The 19,200-nt window shown below is 59.5% G+C and overlaps 8 protein-coding genes across 8 annotated transcripts; 3 read left to right on the forward strand and 5 right to left on the reverse strand.

The window, feature by feature from the left end:
* Positions 1–1,028: 1,028 nt before the first annotated feature.
* On the reverse strand, positions 1,029–5,114 carry GGTG_05982 (hypothetical protein; the record flags this gene model as incomplete). The annotated part of the gene is made up of 3 exons (XM_009223794.1): positions 1,029–3,368; positions 3,558–3,820; positions 3,926–5,114. The coding sequence occupies 3 exons, from the start codon at positions 5,112–5,114 to the stop codon at positions 1,029–1,031; spliced, it is 3,792 nt and encodes a 1,263-aa protein (XP_009222058.1).
* A 183-nt stretch (positions 5,115–5,297) lies between these two features.
* GGTG_05983 (hypothetical protein) lies at positions 5,298–7,301 on the reverse strand (the record flags this gene model as incomplete). Its single annotated transcript, XM_009223795.1, has 3 exons — positions 5,743–7,301; positions 5,560–5,646; positions 5,298–5,499 (listed from the first exon to the last, which is right to left on the reverse strand). Exons 1-3 carry the CDS (start codon positions 5,994–5,996, stop codon positions 5,298–5,300), a joined length of 543 nt encoding a protein of 180 aa, XP_009222059.1. The 5' UTR covers positions 5,997–7,301.
* Positions 7,302–7,766: 465 nt separating this feature from the next.
* GGTG_05984 (hypothetical protein) lies at positions 7,767–7,919 on the forward strand (the record flags this gene model as incomplete). The annotated part of the gene is made up of 1 exon (XM_009223796.1): positions 7,767–7,919. One exon carries the CDS (start codon positions 7,767–7,769, stop codon positions 7,917–7,919), a length of 153 nt encoding a protein of 50 aa, XP_009222060.1.
* A 779-nt stretch (positions 7,920–8,698) lies between these two features.
* Positions 8,699–10,011, forward strand: GGTG_05985 (GTP-binding protein rho2; the record flags this gene model as incomplete). The annotated part of the gene is made up of 5 exons (XM_009223797.1): positions 8,699–8,733; positions 8,901–8,979; positions 9,066–9,071; positions 9,196–9,387; positions 9,721–10,011. 5 exons carry the CDS (start codon positions 8,699–8,701, stop codon positions 10,009–10,011), a joined length of 603 nt encoding a protein of 200 aa, XP_009222061.1.
* A 1,143-nt stretch (positions 10,012–11,154) lies between these two features.
* Positions 11,155–11,834, reverse strand: GGTG_05986 (hypothetical protein; the record flags this gene model as incomplete). The annotated part of the gene is made up of 2 exons (XM_009223798.1): positions 11,155–11,382; positions 11,478–11,834. The coding sequence occupies 2 exons, from the start codon at positions 11,832–11,834 to the stop codon at positions 11,155–11,157; spliced, it is 585 nt and encodes a 194-aa protein (XP_009222062.1).
* Positions 11,835–12,697: 863 nt separating this feature from the next.
* Positions 12,698–13,839, forward strand: GGTG_05987 (hypothetical protein; the record flags this gene model as incomplete). Its single annotated transcript, XM_009223799.1, has 2 exons — positions 12,698–12,981; positions 13,203–13,839. The coding sequence occupies 2 exons, from the start codon at positions 12,698–12,700 to the stop codon at positions 13,837–13,839; spliced, it is 921 nt and encodes a 306-aa protein (XP_009222063.1).
* A 316-nt stretch (positions 13,840–14,155) lies between these two features.
* On the reverse strand, positions 14,156–17,250 carry GGTG_05988 (acetolactate synthase catalytic subunit). The gene is made up of 5 exons (XM_009223800.1): positions 16,819–17,250; positions 16,593–16,694; positions 16,430–16,497; positions 14,659–16,350; positions 14,156–14,584 (listed from the first exon to the last, which is right to left on the reverse strand). Exons 1-5 carry the CDS (start codon positions 16,995–16,997, stop codon positions 14,526–14,528), a joined length of 2,100 nt encoding a protein of 699 aa, XP_009222064.1. The 5' UTR covers positions 16,998–17,250; the 3' UTR covers positions 14,156–14,525.
* A 726-nt stretch (positions 17,251–17,976) lies between these two features.
* Positions 17,977–19,190, reverse strand: GGTG_05989 (hypothetical protein). Its single transcript, XM_009223801.1, has 4 exons — positions 19,145–19,190; positions 18,734–18,946; positions 18,290–18,613; positions 17,977–18,155 (listed from the first exon to the last, which is right to left on the reverse strand). Exons 2-3 carry the CDS (start codon positions 18,757–18,759, stop codon positions 18,466–18,468), a joined length of 174 nt encoding a protein of 57 aa, XP_009222065.1. The 5' UTR covers positions 18,760–18,946; positions 19,145–19,190; the 3' UTR covers positions 17,977–18,155; positions 18,290–18,465.
* Positions 19,191–19,200: the final 10 nt, after the last annotated feature.

Here is a 19,200-nt window from a genome sequence, read left to right on the forward strand (position 1 = left end):
TGTCGGTGAAGAGTCACGAGTTAGCCCCATCACACGCCTCTCCTGTCCGCTCTTGATAGACACCGGTTTTATTTACAACTACTCCTAGCCTGGCCGTAGAACTCGGCCTTCAATCTCCGTATGAGTGTCGATTTGAGACATGTCCCCTTTCAGCCAGTACGTGTCTAGCCCAACCTCCTCCCTGGCCAACCGGCTACCTACCTAGGCAGATGGTCGCCGGAATGGCTGGCGCGTCTTCTCCTTGGTTGCGCTTCCCGCACCAAAGCTAGCCGGTCTTGCCGTCCCGCTGGCCTCATTATCTCCTACAGTATCATGACAAAACGCAAGACGAGGGCCAGGGAGTGGAGAAGAGAGAGAAAAAGGGATGGCAGTGGCACGAAAGGGCTGGCAACAAACAACAGGCAGAATACCATCGAGTCTGGACGAAGTGGGGAAAGGTCTCGCTCGGCGGTAAATGTGTGGTATGTGTGTGAAGGCCTCATGTTTGGAAACTCGAACGGGGTCACCATGCAAACAATACCGCGTTATTGCTCGTGTCTGTTGAGAAAACGAAAACCGGGGCTGGATGACCACAACCCATAAGCCTCTCTGCAGCCGAAGAGTGCTTCCTCCATGAGTTAAAAATCAAATAAAAGAAAAGGCAATAATCGCAGAACAGGAGATGGGCTAGGGAAGAAACCTGTCAGGGGCAAGGCGTGTCATACGAATGAGCAATACGCTGCTGGAACAAAGTAACACCGCTGCTTTCACGTGGGAAAGAGACTCAATACTTGGTTAGCACCGAATAACACCGACTCTGATGACCATGTCCTGGCATGTCGCAAACAAGGCCACGGGCCTATCCATCCCTCCCTACCCGATCCCTTTACCGCCCATGGCGCCCTGGCATCGGCGCGCCAGAGCAGCCGGGCTTGATGTTGCCCGTTGCGGATAAAAAACGAACACGGGCCGTCGGCGGATTTCAAGGCTCCGGGGGCCATCTACTGGCAACTCCACCGGTCACTACGTCGGCCACCGTGTGGGCCGCCCTATCGGCCCCCCACGGGTGTTCCCCACGGCGAGTTGCTGCTTCCAGATCCCCCACCAATAATGGGGCTGCCGATCTCGCCCAGACTGCGACCCACTGCTCGCTGCGTAACTTGGTCACTGTCGGTAGGTAACCAGCGGACGTGAACCTGGTTCGTCGCGTCGTCTTGCCGAGTCTCGAAGCTGCCGCCCCCATTCGCCTGGTTGCCCTCCGTGTCGCACAGGTCGAGAAGCTCCGCCACTGTGACTATGTCGCCAGGGTTGATGATGTCGATCTGCGCCTTGATGTCTTGGAGAGAGTTGTAACCCTTCTCAGGGTCCGGCGTCCGCGTCTTGCTGCCGCCAGACCGGTCGGGCGTCGACGCTTTGGATCTGAGCTCGCTGAGCTCCTGGCACGCGCGGCAGAGGAGTAGCCGGATCTGGACCGAACGGTTCGCCTGGGGTCGTGCGAGGCCAGGCGCGACATAGGTCGGCGACGTGCCCCAGGGCATGGCCGACGGCAGGGGGGCCATGCTTCCGAAGCCGGGCGGCGGGGCCGTGTGTCCAAAGAGGCCGCCGGGACTTGCCAGGTGTGACGGCCCGGGGTGGCTCCACAGAGGCGATCCAAAAGCGCCCGTTGGGTCCATTCCGAACGGCCCCGGGGCCACTGGTGGAAACCCGCGGGGCCCTGGAGCGACACCTCGCCGGGGGAGGCTGTTGAATTCGGGCAGAGGTTCGTCCTCGTCATCGATCAGGGCGCTCGAGCCTAGGTGAGGCGGGTCGCTGAGGTCCCCGCCTTCCTCGTCGTCCCCAGCGGCGCTTAGCGAACCCCTATGGCCTTGCACGACGCTACCGGGATGGCCGATCGGGGCAGGGCGCGAGATGGGCGGTGCAGGCGAGTCAAAGCCCGACGACGCGTGTCTCGAGTGCGACTGCAGTCCGATGGGCGAGTCCTTGGGCAGGCTTCCGTACGTGCCGATGGTGGCAAGCTCGGGCGTCTGCGCGAATCCTGGCGGAGGCGGCATGGGACCGAAGCCACCACGGCCTGGATGTCCGTTCATCGAAGGGATCGGCATGCCGAGACCGGGCGGTCCCGGCGAGCTTGGGGTCCTGAACCGCTCTGCGCCCATAGCTGTGGGGAACATGTTGTCGTGTCCCAGGCGACCCCCAAAACCAGGAGGGGGGATCATGGGGCCTGTTCCGCCAAAGAGGCTCAGTGGGGCCCCGAAGCCCATGCCGTGGGGCGGCGGCAGAGGTGGTTGCTGCTGCTGTAGATAGTTAGGTTGGTGCGGCGATTGCTGCTGCTGCTGCATGCTAGCTAGCCGTGTTGCTGTGTCGAGAGGAGACGCGCCGTGGTTACCAACTCTGCCCAGTTGCGCGAGGGGCGCCGGGCTCATGTGCACGGGCGTGGTCGCCTCTGGCATGGTATTTTGGCCCGTCACCATGGACTGGGCATATGCTCCATGCATCGACGGGGCGGGCCCCGAGGGCGCCGTGTTCGGGTCTTGCTGAGACGCCTGTCTGGGCCGCGCAGGGGTTGGGAGCTTGGGAATAACGGGTGTGGCGACTGGGATTTGCGGCGACGCGACGCTGGCGGGAGGGTTCTGTGGGAGGACCGGGAGAGCTGCACTCGGTTGCTGCTGGGACGGGCGCTTAACCAGCGTTATCGGCACCGGTGCATTGGCGAGGGTCGCAGCCTTCTGAGCCGCCCGCTCCTCCCTCCTCTGCTTCTCCTTGGCCTCCTTCTCGGCCTTGGCCTTGGCCTCCCTGTCTTGCCTCTCCCTCTCCTGCTTCTCCTTGCGTTCTCGAGCCTCGCGCTCCTTTTGCTCGCGTGCAGCCTTCTCCTTTTGCTTGGCCTCCTCCTTGGCCTTCTTTTCCTTCTCCTTGGCCTCGCGCGCTTTCCGCTCCTGCTCCGCCTGCCGCTCCTTGAGCTCGTTCTGGCGTCGTAGGCGTTCGGCCTCCTTTCTCAACCTATCCTCCTCCTCGGCCTTCTTCTGTGCCTCCTTCTTCCTCCGTCGCTCCTCGGCCTTCTGCCGCTGCTCTTCGGCCTTGCGCTGCTCCTCGGCTAGCCGCTCGGCCTCTTCGGCAGCACGCTCGGCATCCTTCCGCGCCTTCTCCTCGGCAAGGGCTTGCTTCTTCTGCTGAAGCTTGTCCTTGCGCTTCTGCGCCTCCTTTGCCTTCTTGGCCTTGCGCTGATCCGCCTCTCGGCTCTCCTCAGCCAGCTCTTCCAGCAGCTTCTCTTGCCGCTCTCTCGCCACCTTCTCCCGGTAGGCTGTGAGCACGCGCTGTTCGAACATGCGGGCGGCGAATATCTGGAACATGCGACGCCCCTCCTCCATCCTCTGCTCCTCGGTCATCGTGTCCTGTGCATGACAAGGCTGCTTAGCTTGTGATTCCCGGCCTGAAGCATCCAGCCAAGGCTGGCCAGCGGCATCAAGAGCACCGCCGTCGGTGTGGCAGCATTCAGTCCCATGGTGTGGGCAGTGGTGCGGGCAGTGGTGTTCGCAGTGGTCATAGTAGGTATCAGCGGCAGCAGGGTTTTGTATCTGTACCTCTTCTTCGTCGTACTCATCCTCCTGGCTGTCGTACTCCTCCTCCTCCTCGTCCTCTTCGTACTCCTCCTCATCCTCGGGCGGTGGCGGATGGCTGTGGGCGGGGTAGTTGGCGCCGTTAACGGCGTGGGGGTAGTTGCCCGAGTATTGGTCCTTGGCGTCCTCTTCACGGGCCATTCGGCGCTCGGCCAGTTGCTCCATCATCTCTATGAATTTTTTGCCGTCGTTTTTGAGGAGGTCGTCGGCCACAGTGAGGATGCCACCTAGAGAATGGTCAACATCACGACGGAAAACGTACTTCAGTACTTGCTCCATATAGCTCTTCGCATAGGGAGGCAAGGAATTCAGAGACTCGTGGAACCGCGTACCCTGGACAGTCAGAGAGTTGCCAAAGTTGAAGAAGTCCGTCTGGTGTTCCGTCGGGTGGTCACGGTGGATTTCCTCGGGCTCCTCCTCGTCGCTGTACTCGTTCTCCTCCTCCTCCTCGTCCTCGTCCTCCTCATCCTCCTCATCCTCGCTGTAGTCGTCGTCACCCTCCTCCTCCTCGTCGTCGCCCACGTGCTCGACTATACGTCCGCGTGAGGGCTGCTGCGGTGGATAGCTCGATGGCATGACCTGGGATGTGTAGCCTCCGGTTGAGGCGAAGTGCCTAGACGGCCCGAGCATCGGGGGAGCCTCGCCATTGTGATTGGGTTGGTTCGCAAACGACTCGAGCTCCTCATAGTAGGCATCGTACAGGCCCTCTAGCTCCTCCTCGATCGCTGTCCGCTTCCGGCCGCAGACGGTGCAGCTGCACGTGTGCTTCTGCTGCTCCTTCATCTTCTTAAGAACGGCATCCTTCTCGACCTTGACAAGCGACTTGCGCTCGTCCTCTCCCAGCCCGAGCCAGAACTCCTTGATCCGCTGGCGCTCCTCCTGGGAACTGGTGTTCCATATCTTCTCCTTGGAGATGCCGGATGCGCGGGAGAGGCTGTGCTCGAGCGGCGGCGGGCCGTGGTCACCAGCTGCCGAGTGTGAATGTGCGCTTGCAGGATGCCGTGATGATGACATGGCTGACGCCACTGAACCATCACCCTTCTTGCCCTTCTTCTTCCTCGACTTGGACGCGAGGGGTGGCGCGTGGCCGTTGCCGTGAGTCTGGTGATTAGGGTAGTGCGCGTGGTCGTCGTCGCTGTACTCGGGCTCGGGGATCGACGGCTTGGAGCCGTGGCTACCAGATGCCGCGGGGCTAGGGAGGCCATTGACGATACTTCTAGTCAGGTCGGCCTCGGCTGCTGCCTTGGCCGCTGCCTTTGCCCGCCTCTTGGCCTTCTTGCGATTGACTGGAGGGGCGGCCTCGTCGGCGCCAGGAGCGGGCGCGGACGCGGGCGACGGCGACGGCATCGACGCGGCAGTGGGGGAGAGTTGGTCGGCAGTGGATGAGGCAACTTTGGGCACGGTTATGAACTTGGAACCGTCCTTGTTGGTGTACTTTGCGGTGCCCTTGGTGGTGGGAGAGGCTGGGGCTGCCGGCTGCTGCTGAGAGGCGGCCGCAGGCTGACGGCGGCTGCCCTTCATCCTGGGGTTGCGCTTGCTGGGAGCCTTCACGAGGGGCCGGCGGACGCGGAGCTCATTGGCGGTCGGCGATGCGTGGCGGACGCGGGGCAGGAAAAAGAGGTGGAGTCAGCGAGGCTAATTGTAGGCGATGGGTCCCGAGTTGGACCTAGGGCTGGTGATGGCCCGGACTAGAATCGTCGTGAGTCAAATGGTCAGCCAGCCGTCGTGGACCAGGGACGCGACCGCGGATCGTAGGCTCGCGTAGGGATGGTCGAGGCGGGCTGGCGGACTGGCGGGCAGCAGGGGGGCCTCGGCGTGATGCGCGGGCACCGGGTCGTGGAGGGAGCGAGAGGCAAGGAAGTGGGCGAGCGAGCGAGCGAGCGATGCTCGTGGAGGTTGCGGCAGGCTGAGGGGTGGTGGTTGTGGGTTGAGGCTTTATTCCGGAGGGGTCCGTCAGGATCCTTACTATTGCCAGCGGACGCGATGCAAGACTGCGCAGGGCGGGCCGGGGTCTGCAAGGGACTGCTGGATGGCCTCGTTGGGCGACTGGCAGCTCGGTCGGCAGTACGTGTTGTGGGTTTACGACAATTCCTTTGCCCGCTCAATCGACGTTGTTCAGTTCGAATATCGACAAGTTCCGCCACGGTACCTTCGCAGCTGGGGACCGTGCACAGGGTACAGCCTGACGACCTCAGCTTTGCATGCCCAAGGTGAGTGGTGGGACTTGCGGGGCCAAGCCGCCAGCCGCCTTGAGCGGGAGCGGGACTCAAGGTCAGGTGCCGCCTGTTTCTGCCTGAGGACCCAAGCTTTGGTGGTGTCAGCCCTGCCAGATGCGAGCGGCTCGATTGTTGCTTCCATTCCACCAGTCCGGCCAGCACGCTCTCCACCCCGTGCTTGCTTCATCAAGACCAGGCAGGCACATTTATGCTAGATTTTGTCTGTATTTGTAACATTGTTGTGCCATTTTCTCCTACCTGTTCCACAACGGAACAGAGGTGATGGACATGAGTGAACATCGAAGCCCTCCTCCCTTATTTATGATCCGCAGCCAACAACAAAAACCCGTAGGCAAAAACCTGTAGGCAAACTACGAGATTCGTGCACCTTGACACTGCTCGGGACATGGCAGGTCTCAACCTGCACCGAAAACCCAGGACGGATGACTGGGGTGCTGTGCGTGCTGTGCGTGCTCGATTTTCAATGGGTTCGGCCTTCTGCAATGCCACAGACCCCTGTGCATTCATGGATCTTGTTCTGGGTGTGCGGCATTGTCCGTTCACCAAATACCTACAGGGGCCAGTCCGTGTCAAAGGCGGTTCAAAGGCGGTCGCTCGTGAGTGGACTGCCTGGGCGGTCTCTTTCCGCTCGAATCGGCAGCACACCTCGATGGTTGCTGCCAGAGCGGGGCTTGGAATAATGACACGAACCGGTGTTGACGCGGGCGCCGCTTGAACTTGTACATATGATGTGGAAGTAGGCCATCTCTAGTTCATCCACTGGCTGATATTTAGTGCAGCCTCGTTGCCTCGTGACGCCCAAACAACAGCAGTGCCAAATTCGGAAGGTGGACAATCCTTTGGGTCGTCGGGAACGGATCACTCTGCAACGTTGGCTGCGCTCCCGAGCCGCCAAGACGACGATCTTCTCAATGGTGGCTCATTCAAGCTAGAATTCAACCCTTGTAGAGCTGATGAGCTGGGATTTGTCTCGGCTCCCGTTCTGATGGCAGCTCGCCCTGGCGCTCTGGCCTATCAGGACAGCACAATAGCAGGTAAATGCGTCGGGTCGGTATCTACCATGCATGGCCGGCAGCCAGGATCCAGATACGAAGACATGAATTGAGGCGGTGCAGGCGCATTGCCCAAGGGTGAATATTTTACGTTGGGTTAATCCGCCAACCCAGGCCGCGGCTCCACTTGCTGGTGTCAAGGTTCGTCAAGGCTTTGGGCCTACCCAGGGTGCCAAGGTTCGGTGTGTGTGTGCCGAGGAGAGAGGCTCCGTTGTTGAGCATGATTTGCGTGCGGATAGGCATGCAACATGCACCTTGCTGGAGGCGCCCCAGACGGGTAATTTGGGATGCATATCTGCCTCGATAGGTCGGCACACAGACAGAGGTACATGCTGTCCCGTCGGCACATGCTGTGCTGTACCGTGTGCTATCGGAGGTTGGGGTTGGCGCAGCGAGGTGGCCTGGCAACCGGGTACACATGTCTTCATATGCACACAATGGATTGGCTCTTCGGCGAGACCGTCCGGGGACGCGACGACGCCTCTTGTGGCCTGGGGCGGACAGCTTGCACCCCGCTCGACTGCATGCAGTGGTGCATCCTCCTGTCCATGTCACACTCGCTGCATGTAGGTATGGGCTCATGGAATGTCTAAGAAGGCAGACACGCACACTAGGCGAGGTGGAGACGGCATCTTGTTGCCACTCTGGGACCTATGACCAGAGCACTGCAGAGAAAATTTGATATTGATGCCATCATGTCTGGAGATCCCATGTGCTGGTGCCGGCCCAACTAGCCAGTCCCGGGCTCAGATGCCGCCGAGCTTGGGTTAGACCGGCTCTCGGTGCTTCCTTCGGGCTCTTCCTGGGGGCGGCAACGAAGCCGGCCAGACGCAACAGGTACATGGTGGCCGGCACACAGGCCAACCGCGTGGTACATGTTTGTCATGGCAGCATACATCCACGTTGCTGTCGGCAACTCCGGAGATGATGAATCACGCGTCCTGTCTGCCAGCCGCAGCTTCATGGGCCTCAATATCAGCGCCGCCCAGGAGGACATTGCAGGGTGTAGAGAACCCGAACGCCTAGGTACACACTAACCTAATGTAGCCAGTCCTGCGTAACATCGGGGGGCCTTGCTGGACCGAACCCCCCCCCTGCTTGTGCACGCCGCCCGCGCTGGGTACGGCCAGTCAAATGCGCCCTGGCTGCCTCTGCACCCATCACAATGCGCCGCGTTTTTTGTTTTTTTTTGGCGTCCGCTTCCCATCAGATCCATCGTCCCCCACACCCCCCCAATGCTGGCAGCCATAGCCAAGCAAGGACCTCCCCAAAACCTGGGCTGAAGCCGTCGAAGTCGCCGCCACCGCCTGGGAAATTTCGTGAGACGAGCCAGGGTCCTGTTTCCCTTTTCTCCCACATTCTTATTCTCCGCATCGCTTTTTGCTTTCCGTCCTCACCTCTCCTTGCCATCTTTTCTTTTGTCTGGCTGTGACGGTTTGCTCACCGAGGCGAAACTTTTGGGGCCTGCTCGATTGAGGACCTAAGCCAACCCTGGCCATAGCTAAGCCAACGAACGAAGGTACCCGCCCACCCGTTTTCGCATCCGATCCAAACGGCTCCCCCTTTTTGGCCGGTCCAGTCCTAGTCCTAGACCTGTCGCTCCCAACGGACGAAATTGTCTCCTGGCACTGGCAGCAAACCCGACGCGCAACATCCCTCGCATACCAATCCCCTCCGATCGCCACTGCATCCTGCGATAGCTGTACCACTCCGCGACGACCTCGCCTCGTCTTCGCATCGCATCTTCATTCCCCTCGCGGACCGACAGACGTCACTCTAGACACGCCAAGACTCGCCCTCGTGCGCGCGACCAACCATGGCGAACGCAAATAACCAGAATGTTATCCGGAGGTACGGCAACCACCTTTGCACGTTTTGTCATGTCTCTTGTTTCTGTCCCCGGGCCGCATTCCTCGGGCGGCTCGCGTAATCGGCAATTTTGAGCTGCTGTGTCCCGTCTCCCTTCTGCCGTCTCCCCCGAATTCATTCCTGACGCGGCATGCCGCTTCTTCTCACAGGAAACTGGTCATCATCGGCGATGGAGCGTGCGGCAAGACGAGTTTACTCAGCGTATTCACACTCGGGTACTTCCCTACAGTAAGTAACCTTCAACAAGATCCCTGCCTCCTGCCGTTGTCGTCTGGGCGAGTCCCGATTCAGAAGCTGACTGACTCTTTTTGCAGCACTATGTAAGCATATCGTCGCCAGGCGTTCCTCTCCGTTATTGCACTACGTCCAATGCCGATATTTGATCACGACCTTCGTCCAACGAGATTGGTCGCTGACTGCCCATCTCCGACACCCGGCAATTAGATCCCCACTGTATTCGAGAACTACGTGACCGACTGTAGGGTGGACGGAAAGTCTGTGCAACTCGCGCTATGGGATACTGCAGGCCAGGAGGACTATGAGCGGTTACGGCCACTGGCCTATTCCAAGGCCCACGTCATCCTCATAGGCTTCTCGGTCGACACGCCAGATTCGCTGGACAACGTGAAACACAAGGTATGATATCGCCCCAGGCATCTTCCTTTCCAACTCGAATACTCTGCTTGCCGCCAACGGTGGACCTGCCTGCCTACCTGCCCTGCCATTCGGCTGCCCGAGAGGGTCGGTGAAGCGGACATGTTCCGTGTAACGGCCAAATTTCCGGACTCCGCATGCTATGGCACATGGTTGTGCTACCTCGTGGGCATCCCGAGCCTGCGAGCAAGTCCCACTCTGCACCGCATCGGTTACCCGAGCGGCAACACCTTATGGCGGGGGCAGGTCGGGCAACGGCAGCCGCAACAGTGCTTTGCAAAGGCTTGGGCTGATGGCGTCTATACGAATCAACAGTGGATCGAGGAAGCGACGGAAAAGTGCCCAGGGGTACCCATCATCCTGGTTGGGCTCAAGAAGGACCTGCGCGAGGACCCTGTGGCCATCGAAGAGATGCGAAAGAAGAGCCTCCGGTTCGTGACAGAGAGCGATGGCGAGTCGGCCGCCCGTGAGGTCGGTGCCCGCAAGTATCTCGAATGCTCCAGCCTGTCGGGCGAGGGAGTCGACGATGTCTTTGAGGCGGCCACCCGGGCCGCTCTCCTTACGTTCGAGAAGGGCGAGGGCGCCGGCTGCTGCGTCATCCTATAGTCAACCAGGCTCCTCTTGCCCAGCTTTTCTCCACCCCATGCCTGCCTGCTCACTCTGACTGGGGAGTGAGGATGCGCATGCCAAGCACTTTCCTGACTCGGGTCGAAATTGTCTGGGGGCGCCAACGGAAAAATGGGCTGGCGACGGCAGCGGCCAGAATCGGCATTGCTAGAAGTATGGGCTAGAATCGGCGAACGAGGCGCAACTGCGGCGTCTCGCTTGCTGGCGAGTCTTGACGGCGTCTGCACTGGCTGTGCGTTGTCAACGGCATATGGACGCAACGAGACTTGGAGATACCAGCCCTCATCTGTCCCCGCGCCACTGACTTAATCACCTCCCTTTTGATTTTGTGCCCGCCGCACACACCCGCAACGACCCCTTACGACTCGAACGCGAAACGCCAACCTGCCTAATCACTCACTATCAGGACGAGCCCGTCGAACATCGCACGCATCCCCACATTGAATTCTTGTTCCACAGTATCTGCCAAGACACGAAATTCGCTTCATTGTTCCTCGGGTGTATAATAGGGTTTTTTTTAAGACTTACTCTTCTCCTTGTCATTCCTGATTCTTTCCTATTTGCCCCTCTTGGCAGCACCATGTTGTAACACCGATGCGGGCAGCGGACAAGGAGGAACAGAACAGGACACGATAGAGGCTCCAAGGTCTCTAGCATGTGTTGGGAGGTCTCGTCTTCTCTGGCTTTGTTTTGCTGCCTTTTTCTTCTTTTTCATTCCACCAGGGGCCCTGCGGCGAAAGCACCTGACACTCCTTCCCGTTGTTGGGAGACCTAGGCTTGTTGGGCTGGTGCCAGCGTGGACCTTCAGGCCAGATGATCCCGACTCGGACTGCATTGGAAGCAATTTTGATACAAAAGTACAAAATTCAGGAATTCATAATCGGCCAAATGCAAGGGGAAATTGACCATGTAAGGATGTGTGAACATAGGTTAACCGCGGTAGTTATGCACAGTCTTAAACACCGGCCCGGGCAACACGGAGCGAGACGAGACAGTTTGGTACAAGTTCTTTTTATCCGATGGAGCCGAGCGTATAGCGTGCGAGTTAGAAGGCTTCATACCAAGATCGTGTTAGGAGGCCTTGGTGTGACACCCCGCCATGCCACCCTCTGGCGTCCGCCTTCACCTCTTCCAGTCGTGGTTCCAGGGCTGCCTCGGGGGCGTCTCGGTCTGGGGCCTGGCGTACTCGATGGGGACGCCGTTGTGGCCGTAGACGCCCTTCTTCTCCATGGCGACGCGGTACAGATAACCCTCGTCGCGGGCCCCCGGCCCTGCCGTGAGGCGCAGCTCCTCGCACGCGGCCCGCATCGACTGCCACTGACGCATGAGGCAGCGGGTGCGGGCCTCGCGCTGCTGCCGCCGCAGCAGGTTCCAGGCCCGGTCGACGGTCCAGTGGCGCAGGTGCCGGTTGCGGCCCATGCGGAGCGGGCGGGGACCCGGCGCACCTGCAGCACCACGCGCCGGAACGCGAGGAGCTTGGGGTCCGCCTGGTTGGCGCCCGCGGCGGCCTTGTCGCGCCGCGCCGCCACGCGCGCCTTTTGCGCCGCGAGCGCCGCCTTGGCCGTCTTGGCCGCCTCGGACTTGCCGCCGCCGCCCTTCTTGGGAGGCTTCATGTTGCGCAGGGGCGCGTGCGCGTGGAAGGGGCGCGACGCTGGGGGAGGAGGGGTCGGGAGTGTTGCTGTTGGTCTGCGGGAGAGGGGTAGTGGTGTGGGGAGTGGTTGCGGCCCCAGGGCGGCGGGGAGAAGGTGCCTCGCGAGGCTGCGGTGTAGGGAGCCTCGTAGGCTCGATATTGTGGTTGCCATTTTCTTTTTTCGGCTGGAGGCCCGGCTTCGGTCCGGGGGGTGTGGTGTATGGAATGTGTCGGGTCGTTCGGCTTATGTTCGTGGTTCTGGGCCGCACGATTTTTTTCCGGCCTCCGCTGTTGGCAGTAATGTGTTCCCTCGTGGCCTGCAATGCTTGATCTTGGGCCAATTGGCTTTGGCCAGTTCCAATCGAGCTTCAGACTCGCCCTTGCACGTCCTTTCCTGGCTGATCGATCCGGCCCCCGTCCGTCGAACTCAATGGGCAGCTCCGTCCAGTTCGGTTGACGTTCTGGTCTGCAGGAAAAAAAAAAGTCCATCGCTGCACGTGATCACATGATAGGGGGGCCGTGGTCGACAAGGGGTAACCCTGTCATTGCATGAGCCTCATGAGGTGTGTGTGACAAGGGGGGGCAGATCTGCCGCCTTCCCGTCTCCCTCAAAAGCTGGGGAAATCGTCTCGTTTCGATCGTCAGGCAATCTGGGGATTTGATCCGTCCATCAACATGACCGTGATTCGACAACCCTCGCCGCCCGCCCCAATGTACCTCACACATTTGCCTCCAAAATCTTAGTGACTAGTTATCGCAATCCAGCGCACGTATTCGCAGCGACCGCAAAACCTTGTTTTCGTTCCTCCCTTCCTCCTTGTCATCTAGATGCTTCCAGCCTGCCGCCGGGCCACTTTGTAGAGCAGCTGACCTGACCCCAATTGGGCACGCGTGCATGTACACAAGTTTCTTTCATTCTATCACGGCTCCCTCGCCTCATCTTCGTATTCATCTCACCCGACCTCCCTAACATCGATGCAGTGGTTACTTACTCTTCACTTTCCACCCCATCCGGGAAAGGCAGTAGAAAAAAAGATGCAACATCATATTCTCGCGCTCACCGCCGCCAAGTGCACAGGGAGCCAGCACGCCCAGAAGACAACAACGCAGTGGTGGCTTGCTCCGCCGTCAGACCATCTGATTAGCCTTTCTCCCTGCGGCGGGCCGTGCCCGTGCAATGCCTCGCCGGCGGCTGTCTACGCATCATCAAAGGCGCCGCGCCTCGGTCTACACCACCAGGATCCCCGAACAGACAGGAGGCAAGTCACCGGTGTGTTGACCATGTGTGCCTGCTCGGCACCGAGTGCGGGGAAGTCGGTGTAGGTTTTGACCCTGTCTATTTGGCTCGTGACAAGGGCCTTGTTGTTTCTTCCTCCCCCGTGTATAAAAAGGAGCACGTCAGACGCTTTTAGATATTACTATCTCTAGCCTCTCGTATCATGGGTGTTTGTTATCTTAGCATATCACATGCTTCTGTTTACTTCAGCTTACTACCAAGACGCGCATCCCAAAACATGGCTTTTCCGCCCAAGTGCCACAGACCTGCCTCGCCAGGCGCCGTCCCGGCGCCCAAAGATCCAAGCGTCAAGGCCTCGGCATCCATGGCTGGCTCTGGCGCGAGGCCTGCCATGGATGCTCGCGGAGACAACAAGGCCCAGCCGTCCCCCGCTACACTTGATGCATTTCTCCATCACGTGGGACGTCACGACGGCGGCGCGACAGGCCCGAACCGGCCGCTGCCGTCCGCCCGCGACACGCCCACGGCACGCACCAGCCCACACCCGGCGCGCCGCGGCAGCAGCGGCTCCGAGCCGTCCTCCACGGCCGGCTCGAGCCCGGAACTCGACATGGACGGCTCCACGGTTGTGGACCCGGACGAGGAGGGCCTGTCAGACCCGGGCGGCGACGACGAGGTCGAGCGGCAGAAGCGCCAGGCCGCCAAGAGCGGAAAGGCCGTGTGGACGCGCTACTGCGACGTGCAGCCCCTGACCCGGCCCGCCGCCGCCACCGCACCCGCGCCCGAGAAGCCATCCACCGGTGATGGGGACGGCGGCGGCGGCGGCTACTACGACGCCGAGCCCGACGAGAAGGCGAGGCGGGACTGGGAGGCGGCGCAGGAGCGCGAGATGGAGCGCTGGGCTCTGGGCAACATGATCGACTGCGGCTGGGAGGACTGAGGCGCGCTCGCTTTGGACCGATGGCTGGGCGAACCGCGGCGCTATGAGTGGATTTCTTTTTGTGTCTGTTATCTCGATACCCACCCGCATCTTCACATGTTTTGGTTTTTCTTGTCTCTTTTCATTGTTGTCAGTATTTGGCTCGAGGAGGAGAGGAGGAGAGTCTGTTTCATTCGTTCCATGTTGAGGATTAGGTTGTGGGTGAATGATTGGGAGAGACGATATAGTGTATGTCCAAGGGGTTGATCGGCATTACAGCAGAGGTAGACAAAACCCAGGGTTGTACGCAGTTGTACGCATCTCTACTAGTAGGCTGGTGGGTCATGAAGTGCCATAAGGACGGGTGTGGTATTTGAACGACCACAGTTCCGTCGCTGGCCGTCGCAACTGTGAAATTTGTGTTTCTTTTTGTTTTGTGTCGCGTGAATCGCTATCCCTCTAAATACATTTCCCGACAAAATGGCAAACAAAACTTTTGATCCTAGACGGCATAGATATTATGGGCAGGCAATGGCTTTTGTTGCTCCAACCATGTGCTCTCATGGTTTGGCACGGTGTTCTCTCGGAGGTACGCTAGAGTGGGCTGCAGACAAAGGTGGGCGGATTGTGAATGCTTGCGTGCGTGGTATAAGCGGCTTGAGATGGCCGATTTGGGTATCGATGGAAGTGTGAGGATGGTCGGACGATTAACCGTGGAGGCCGTTAGTCCTGGCGCGCATGAGCTCTCTCCTTTGCTTTTCCTTTTCTATAGTGAAGAGATTAGCGTTTTTGAACTGACAGGAGGCGGATACCTAGCGCAAGCCGCTCGAATGGACGTACCAGCATCAAATGTGATGAACTCGTGCAGTCCGTGTCCGGTCGGTACCATGGGGAGCACGGGAACCTTCTTATCGGTAACAACCTCGAGCAGGGCCGGGCCGTCGCTCTCGATGAGCCACTTTAGCGCGTCCACAACCTCGTCAGGCTTCGAGACGCGCCTGTGCTGTACGTCCATGGCGTCGGCGAGCTTCATGAAGTCGGGATTCCGCTGGTGCGTGTGCGAGTAGCGGTCCTCGTAAAACAGGTTCTGCCATTGCGTCACCATGCCCTGCTCTTCGTTGTTGAGCACAATGACCTTGACGCCGATGTTGAACTGCGCAGCCGTCGAGAGCTCGGTCAAGGTCATGTTGAAGGAGGCATCGCCGTCAATATCAATGACAAGAGCGTCGGGCCTCGCAACCTTGGCGCCGATGGCCGCTGGGAGGCCGTAGCCCATAGTACCCAGGCCGCCCGAGCTAATCATGGTTCGTGGGTGGCGCCACCTGAAGTGCTGCGCCGCCCACATCTGATGCTGGCCGACGCCGGTGGTGATGATGGTCTTGTCCTTGCGGTCGGCAGTCAGGTTGCTGAGCTCCTCGATCAAGGTCTGGGGCTTGATCAGTCCGGTACGCTCTGCCTTCTCGTAGTTGGAGAAGGGCCACTTCTCCTTCCAGCCCTTGATCTGCCCGAACCACTGACTGCGGTCCTCCATCGACTTTTGCTGGACCTTGGGCAGGAGCAGCTTGAGGTTGGCTCCCACGTCGCCCTCGATGGCCTCGGTAGCTTGGATGACCTTGTTAATGTTCTTGGGCAGGATTTCGAAGTGAACGATTCCGCCACGGCCCTCCTTGGCGGCAGCCTTGGCAGCGGGGGCAAACTTGGGAATGCTAAGGGTGACACGGTCATCGAAACGACCGCCGAGGGCAATGATGAGGTCTGCCTCCTGCATAGACATGTTGGCATAGGCTGAGCCGTGCATGCCCAGCATGTGCAGCGACTTCTCGTCAAGCTCGTCGAAGGCTCCCAGGCCGTGAAGAGTGGTGGTCACGGGGATGGAGGCCTTGTCAGCCAGTGCCTTGAGAAGCTCGACACCATCCTCGGCGCAGATGATACCATGGCCGGCATAGATGATGGGCTTCTTGGCGATGTTGATCAGGTCGGCAACGCGGTCGATCGACTTCTCAAGCTGCTGCCTCGAAAGCTCCTGAACGGCGCGAGAGGCGGCGCTGGGCATGGACGGGATCGATGACTCAATGGGGATGGCTCGCCTCAGGACTCCGGCAGTGATGTCCTTGGGAAGATCGACAAGGACGGGGCCAGGGCGGCCGCTGGTGGCAATCTCGAAAGCCTCGTTGATCCTACGAGGGATCTCACCTACGCTCTTGATCATAACATTCCACTTGGTGCAGGATCGGGAGATTCCAATGACATCGGCCTCCTGGAAGGCGTCACTGCCAATGGCGCTGGTGACAACCTGGCCGGTGAAAACAACCATGGGGATACCATCGGCCAGGGCGTCAGCCATGGGGGTGACGACATTGGTGGCTCCGGGCCCCGAAGTGACAAGCACGACACCGGGCTTTCCTGACGCGCGGGCGTAACCCTCGGCCATGTGGCCAGCGCCCTGCTCATGTTTGGGGAGGACGAAGTTGATGTGCGGGGAGTTGTAGATTGCGTCGTACACGGGTAGGATAGCGCCGCCGGGATAGCCGACTGTGACTCACATGTTAGCCAGCGTTCCGGTAGGTGCTGGGGCTATGTTGCTTCCCGAAGGTTGGGGGCCATGACTTACAGATGTGTTTTACGTTCTGTCTCAGCATCATTTCGTGGAAGATCTCGCCACCGGTTTTGCCAATAAATCTTGATAGAAGAGGGATATTGTCAGTAAACGAGCCTGTGTAACACCAGAGACCGAGCTATAGGCTGGTTGGCCAGGGGTCGAGGCGGAAACGTACGATTCGTCCATGTCACTCTCGCGGGGGCTGACCAGCGGCTGAACATGGTCGCGTGCCTTGGTTTCAGCATTGAAGCTGGGGCTAGGCTTCGCGCGAGGGTTCCTGAGTGCAATTGAGGTGTTAGAGTCTCTCGCCTCGAGGCTGTGAAGAAGTTGGGCGGCCGTGACGCATGGGACACACACTTGGTGGTGGGGAGGGCGAGGGGCGCCACCAGGGGTTGACTTACACAACCGCGTTCTCAGCGATAGCCGATGTTGATTGATTCCTGATGCCAGCGGCCCTGCTGACAGCCGCGATCGTCTTCAACGAGGTGGGAGTGCTGATGAGGACGCGAGGGCGGCATGATGGTGATTGAGTCACCGCCCTCAGCGCCTTGCAAGTCTGCCCACCAGCGGAACGGAGCATGGTCGGAGGAGGAGTGGAGAGTCTGGGGAAAGGCGAGACGAAGAATTGACAGCCAGGCAGGAGAAAAGGAGACCAGGCAAACACGAGAGAAACCGGAGAGAGCAAGAGAAGAAAGAGAGACAGGCAGTCGCCGCAGTCGACGAGACTGGATCAGATCGACTCCTTTTCGTGTGGTGACTCCAACCAGACTGGGGTGGCGACCAGCGAGACACGGATTTACAGGCTGAAATCTGGGGATGGTCGTGCAGCGACTGTCAAAATTTTGGCACCCAAAACGGCAAATGTGGGGTTGAATTGGCGTGCACGGAGCAGCTGTTGCGCCGAACACACGGCGAATCGCGATATCGGAGCACAAAGGGCGTCGCAACAGCGGCGGGCTGATTGGACAATGTTGTGCGCCAGGTGGGGGTGGCGGCCAGCTTTTCTCTCTGCGACTTGTGCCTGATTCGCGCCGCCGAGCCTTTGTCAGGTGTCGTCGTGTCGCCCTGCTGCCGGCCGCCGACGTGCCATGAAATACTGCTGAAATGGCTCCTCCGGTTGGGGCTGGAGGACGGTCGCCAACTCCACCAGGCCTAAGAAAAGACCTGGCCCACTGATCAACGATCCCTTCATTCTTGGTTGCAGGGGCGATTTAAACGATGGCTTCTTGTTCTGTTGCCATTTTCTTGGCTTTCAACGGATGAAGATTCACAGCCCTTGGTGGTCTGAGATTCAGGTTGACATCAGGCTATCCCAATCTACCAATGGCCTACGGCTTCGAGACCGCTGAACTCCTACATTTTCCCAATCGCTTGGAACCGAGATTTGCAGCGGCAAAGCAATTGATCGCGCAAGTTTCAAGTTTGCGGTCACCCGATCCGTCACCTGCCGTGCGCGGGTCAGTTTCTCAGCAGCGGGCGGTCTGCAATTGGGTGCGCTGCTATCCCGGCCAGCTTGCTCACCACAGACGGGCTGGAAAACCGGGAATACCCCGGAGTGGTTCGCACCGCAGGGTCCATCAGGGTCCTGCAGGGGTCTCGCACCGGCGATGCCATGAGGCAAAGAATGGGCCAAGGACAGCATCTTGGTTCCCGTGTGATATCGGGAGGGGCACAATACAAGGTGGACCCCATGCGTCAGAAATCCCACAGACCAAGATTTTGCCTGTGGCGTTGCCTTCTTTAATACCAGCGAACGCCGTCAGCATATTATTACCGCATAGGTCTCACCGAATCCCTCGCTTCGTCCTCTTTTCCTCCTTTCCCACTGTTTTGTTTTCTGTCAGGTATTGTGCTCGACGGCCATCTACCTACGCATGGACGCCCGATTGGTCTTTCGCCGATGCCCTAAACGAACCCCAGCCCGCACTCGTCGACGATCAAGTGACGCTTGGCATCTCACTTTCGGGTAGCCACGGCTATCTGCCTGGGCGGTCCGACCTCGAACGAGCCCCCTGCGCTCAGGTTGACGACGCCGATGATCGAGGACTCTATGGAGCCTCTGGAAGGACCAGGAGGAGGGAGATCATCAGGAGGTTGCCACCAACCAGGCCATGGGTCATGCCACGATGACCAGGGCAATATCGGACCTTCGACAGGACATCCACCACCGCAGACGCACGACTTTTGTGGGCAGACCTGGAACCGAAGGATATGCGGACCATCACGAGCCATCATCGAAGGTCAAGAGGGGGTGTTAGTCATGGGTCTCCGTCAACAGGTTGGGCAATGGACTGGGGGGAATCACGGGACTAGCACCTATTGAGACAGAACGCGCCCTTCATATCGCTAGCTAGCACAGCCTTTTCGATATCGATACGGCAACGACGGACGAACTGTATTACCCTGGACGCTGAGCATGTGCAGCGACTAAGGCGGCCCTGCCGTTGGGATTGGGCGAATGGCTAGCCCATGTTAACGACTATTTGCGGTTCCGGTTCCGGTTCGCTAGGCTAGCCGCCTGGGTGACCACTGTTTATCGACGTCGGCGACTTGTCAGCCCTCGAGGCATGATGATCTGCAGCGTCGTTGACAAGGCCGAAGGTCTTGGTATCGATCGTTCCCTTGGGTTCTGGTCGGCAGCAAGCCCCATTTCCCATCCTGCCGGCAAGAGCGACCGGCTGTCGCTTTGAGCTTTGGGGCAAAGCATGGGTTCGCAAGTCGACATACCTCGGCCGGTACAGCATCACACCTTCTCTGGATGAATCGGATGTCGGTTCCAGCAC

The sequence above is a fragment of the Gaeumannomyces tritici genome, assembly GCF_000145635.1.
Source record: "Gaeumannomyces tritici R3-111a-1 unplaced genomic scaffold supercont2.3, whole genome shotgun sequence".
Classification (NCBI taxonomy): domain Eukaryota; kingdom Fungi; phylum Ascomycota; class Sordariomycetes; order Magnaporthales; family Magnaporthaceae; genus Gaeumannomyces; species Gaeumannomyces tritici.

What these genes read in the sequence shown, in the direction of transcription:
- GGTG_05988 (XM_009223800.1), bottom strand. Translation starts at nt 16,997, where the DNA reads ATGCTCCGTTCCGCTGGTGGGCAGACTTGCAAGGCGCTGAGGGCGGTG. An exon ending in GAGAGTGACATGGACGAATC is followed by an intron (nt 16,498 to 16,592) that starts GTACGTTTCCGC and finishes TCTTCTATCAAG; the next exon opens with ATTTATTGGCAAAACCGGTG. An exon ending in GTTCATCACATTTGATGCTG is followed by an intron (nt 14,585 to 14,658) that starts GTACGTCCATTC and finishes TCTTCACTATAG; the next exon opens with AAAAGGAAAAGCAAAGGAGA.
- GGTG_05989 (XM_009223801.1), bottom strand. Translation starts at nt 18,759, where the DNA reads ATGAAGGGCGCGTTCTGTCTCAATAG. An exon ending in GGCGCGTTCTGTCTCAATAG is followed by an intron (nt 18,614 to 18,733) that starts GTGCTAGTCCCG and finishes CTTCGGTTCCAG; the next exon opens with GTCTGCCCACAAAAGTCGTG.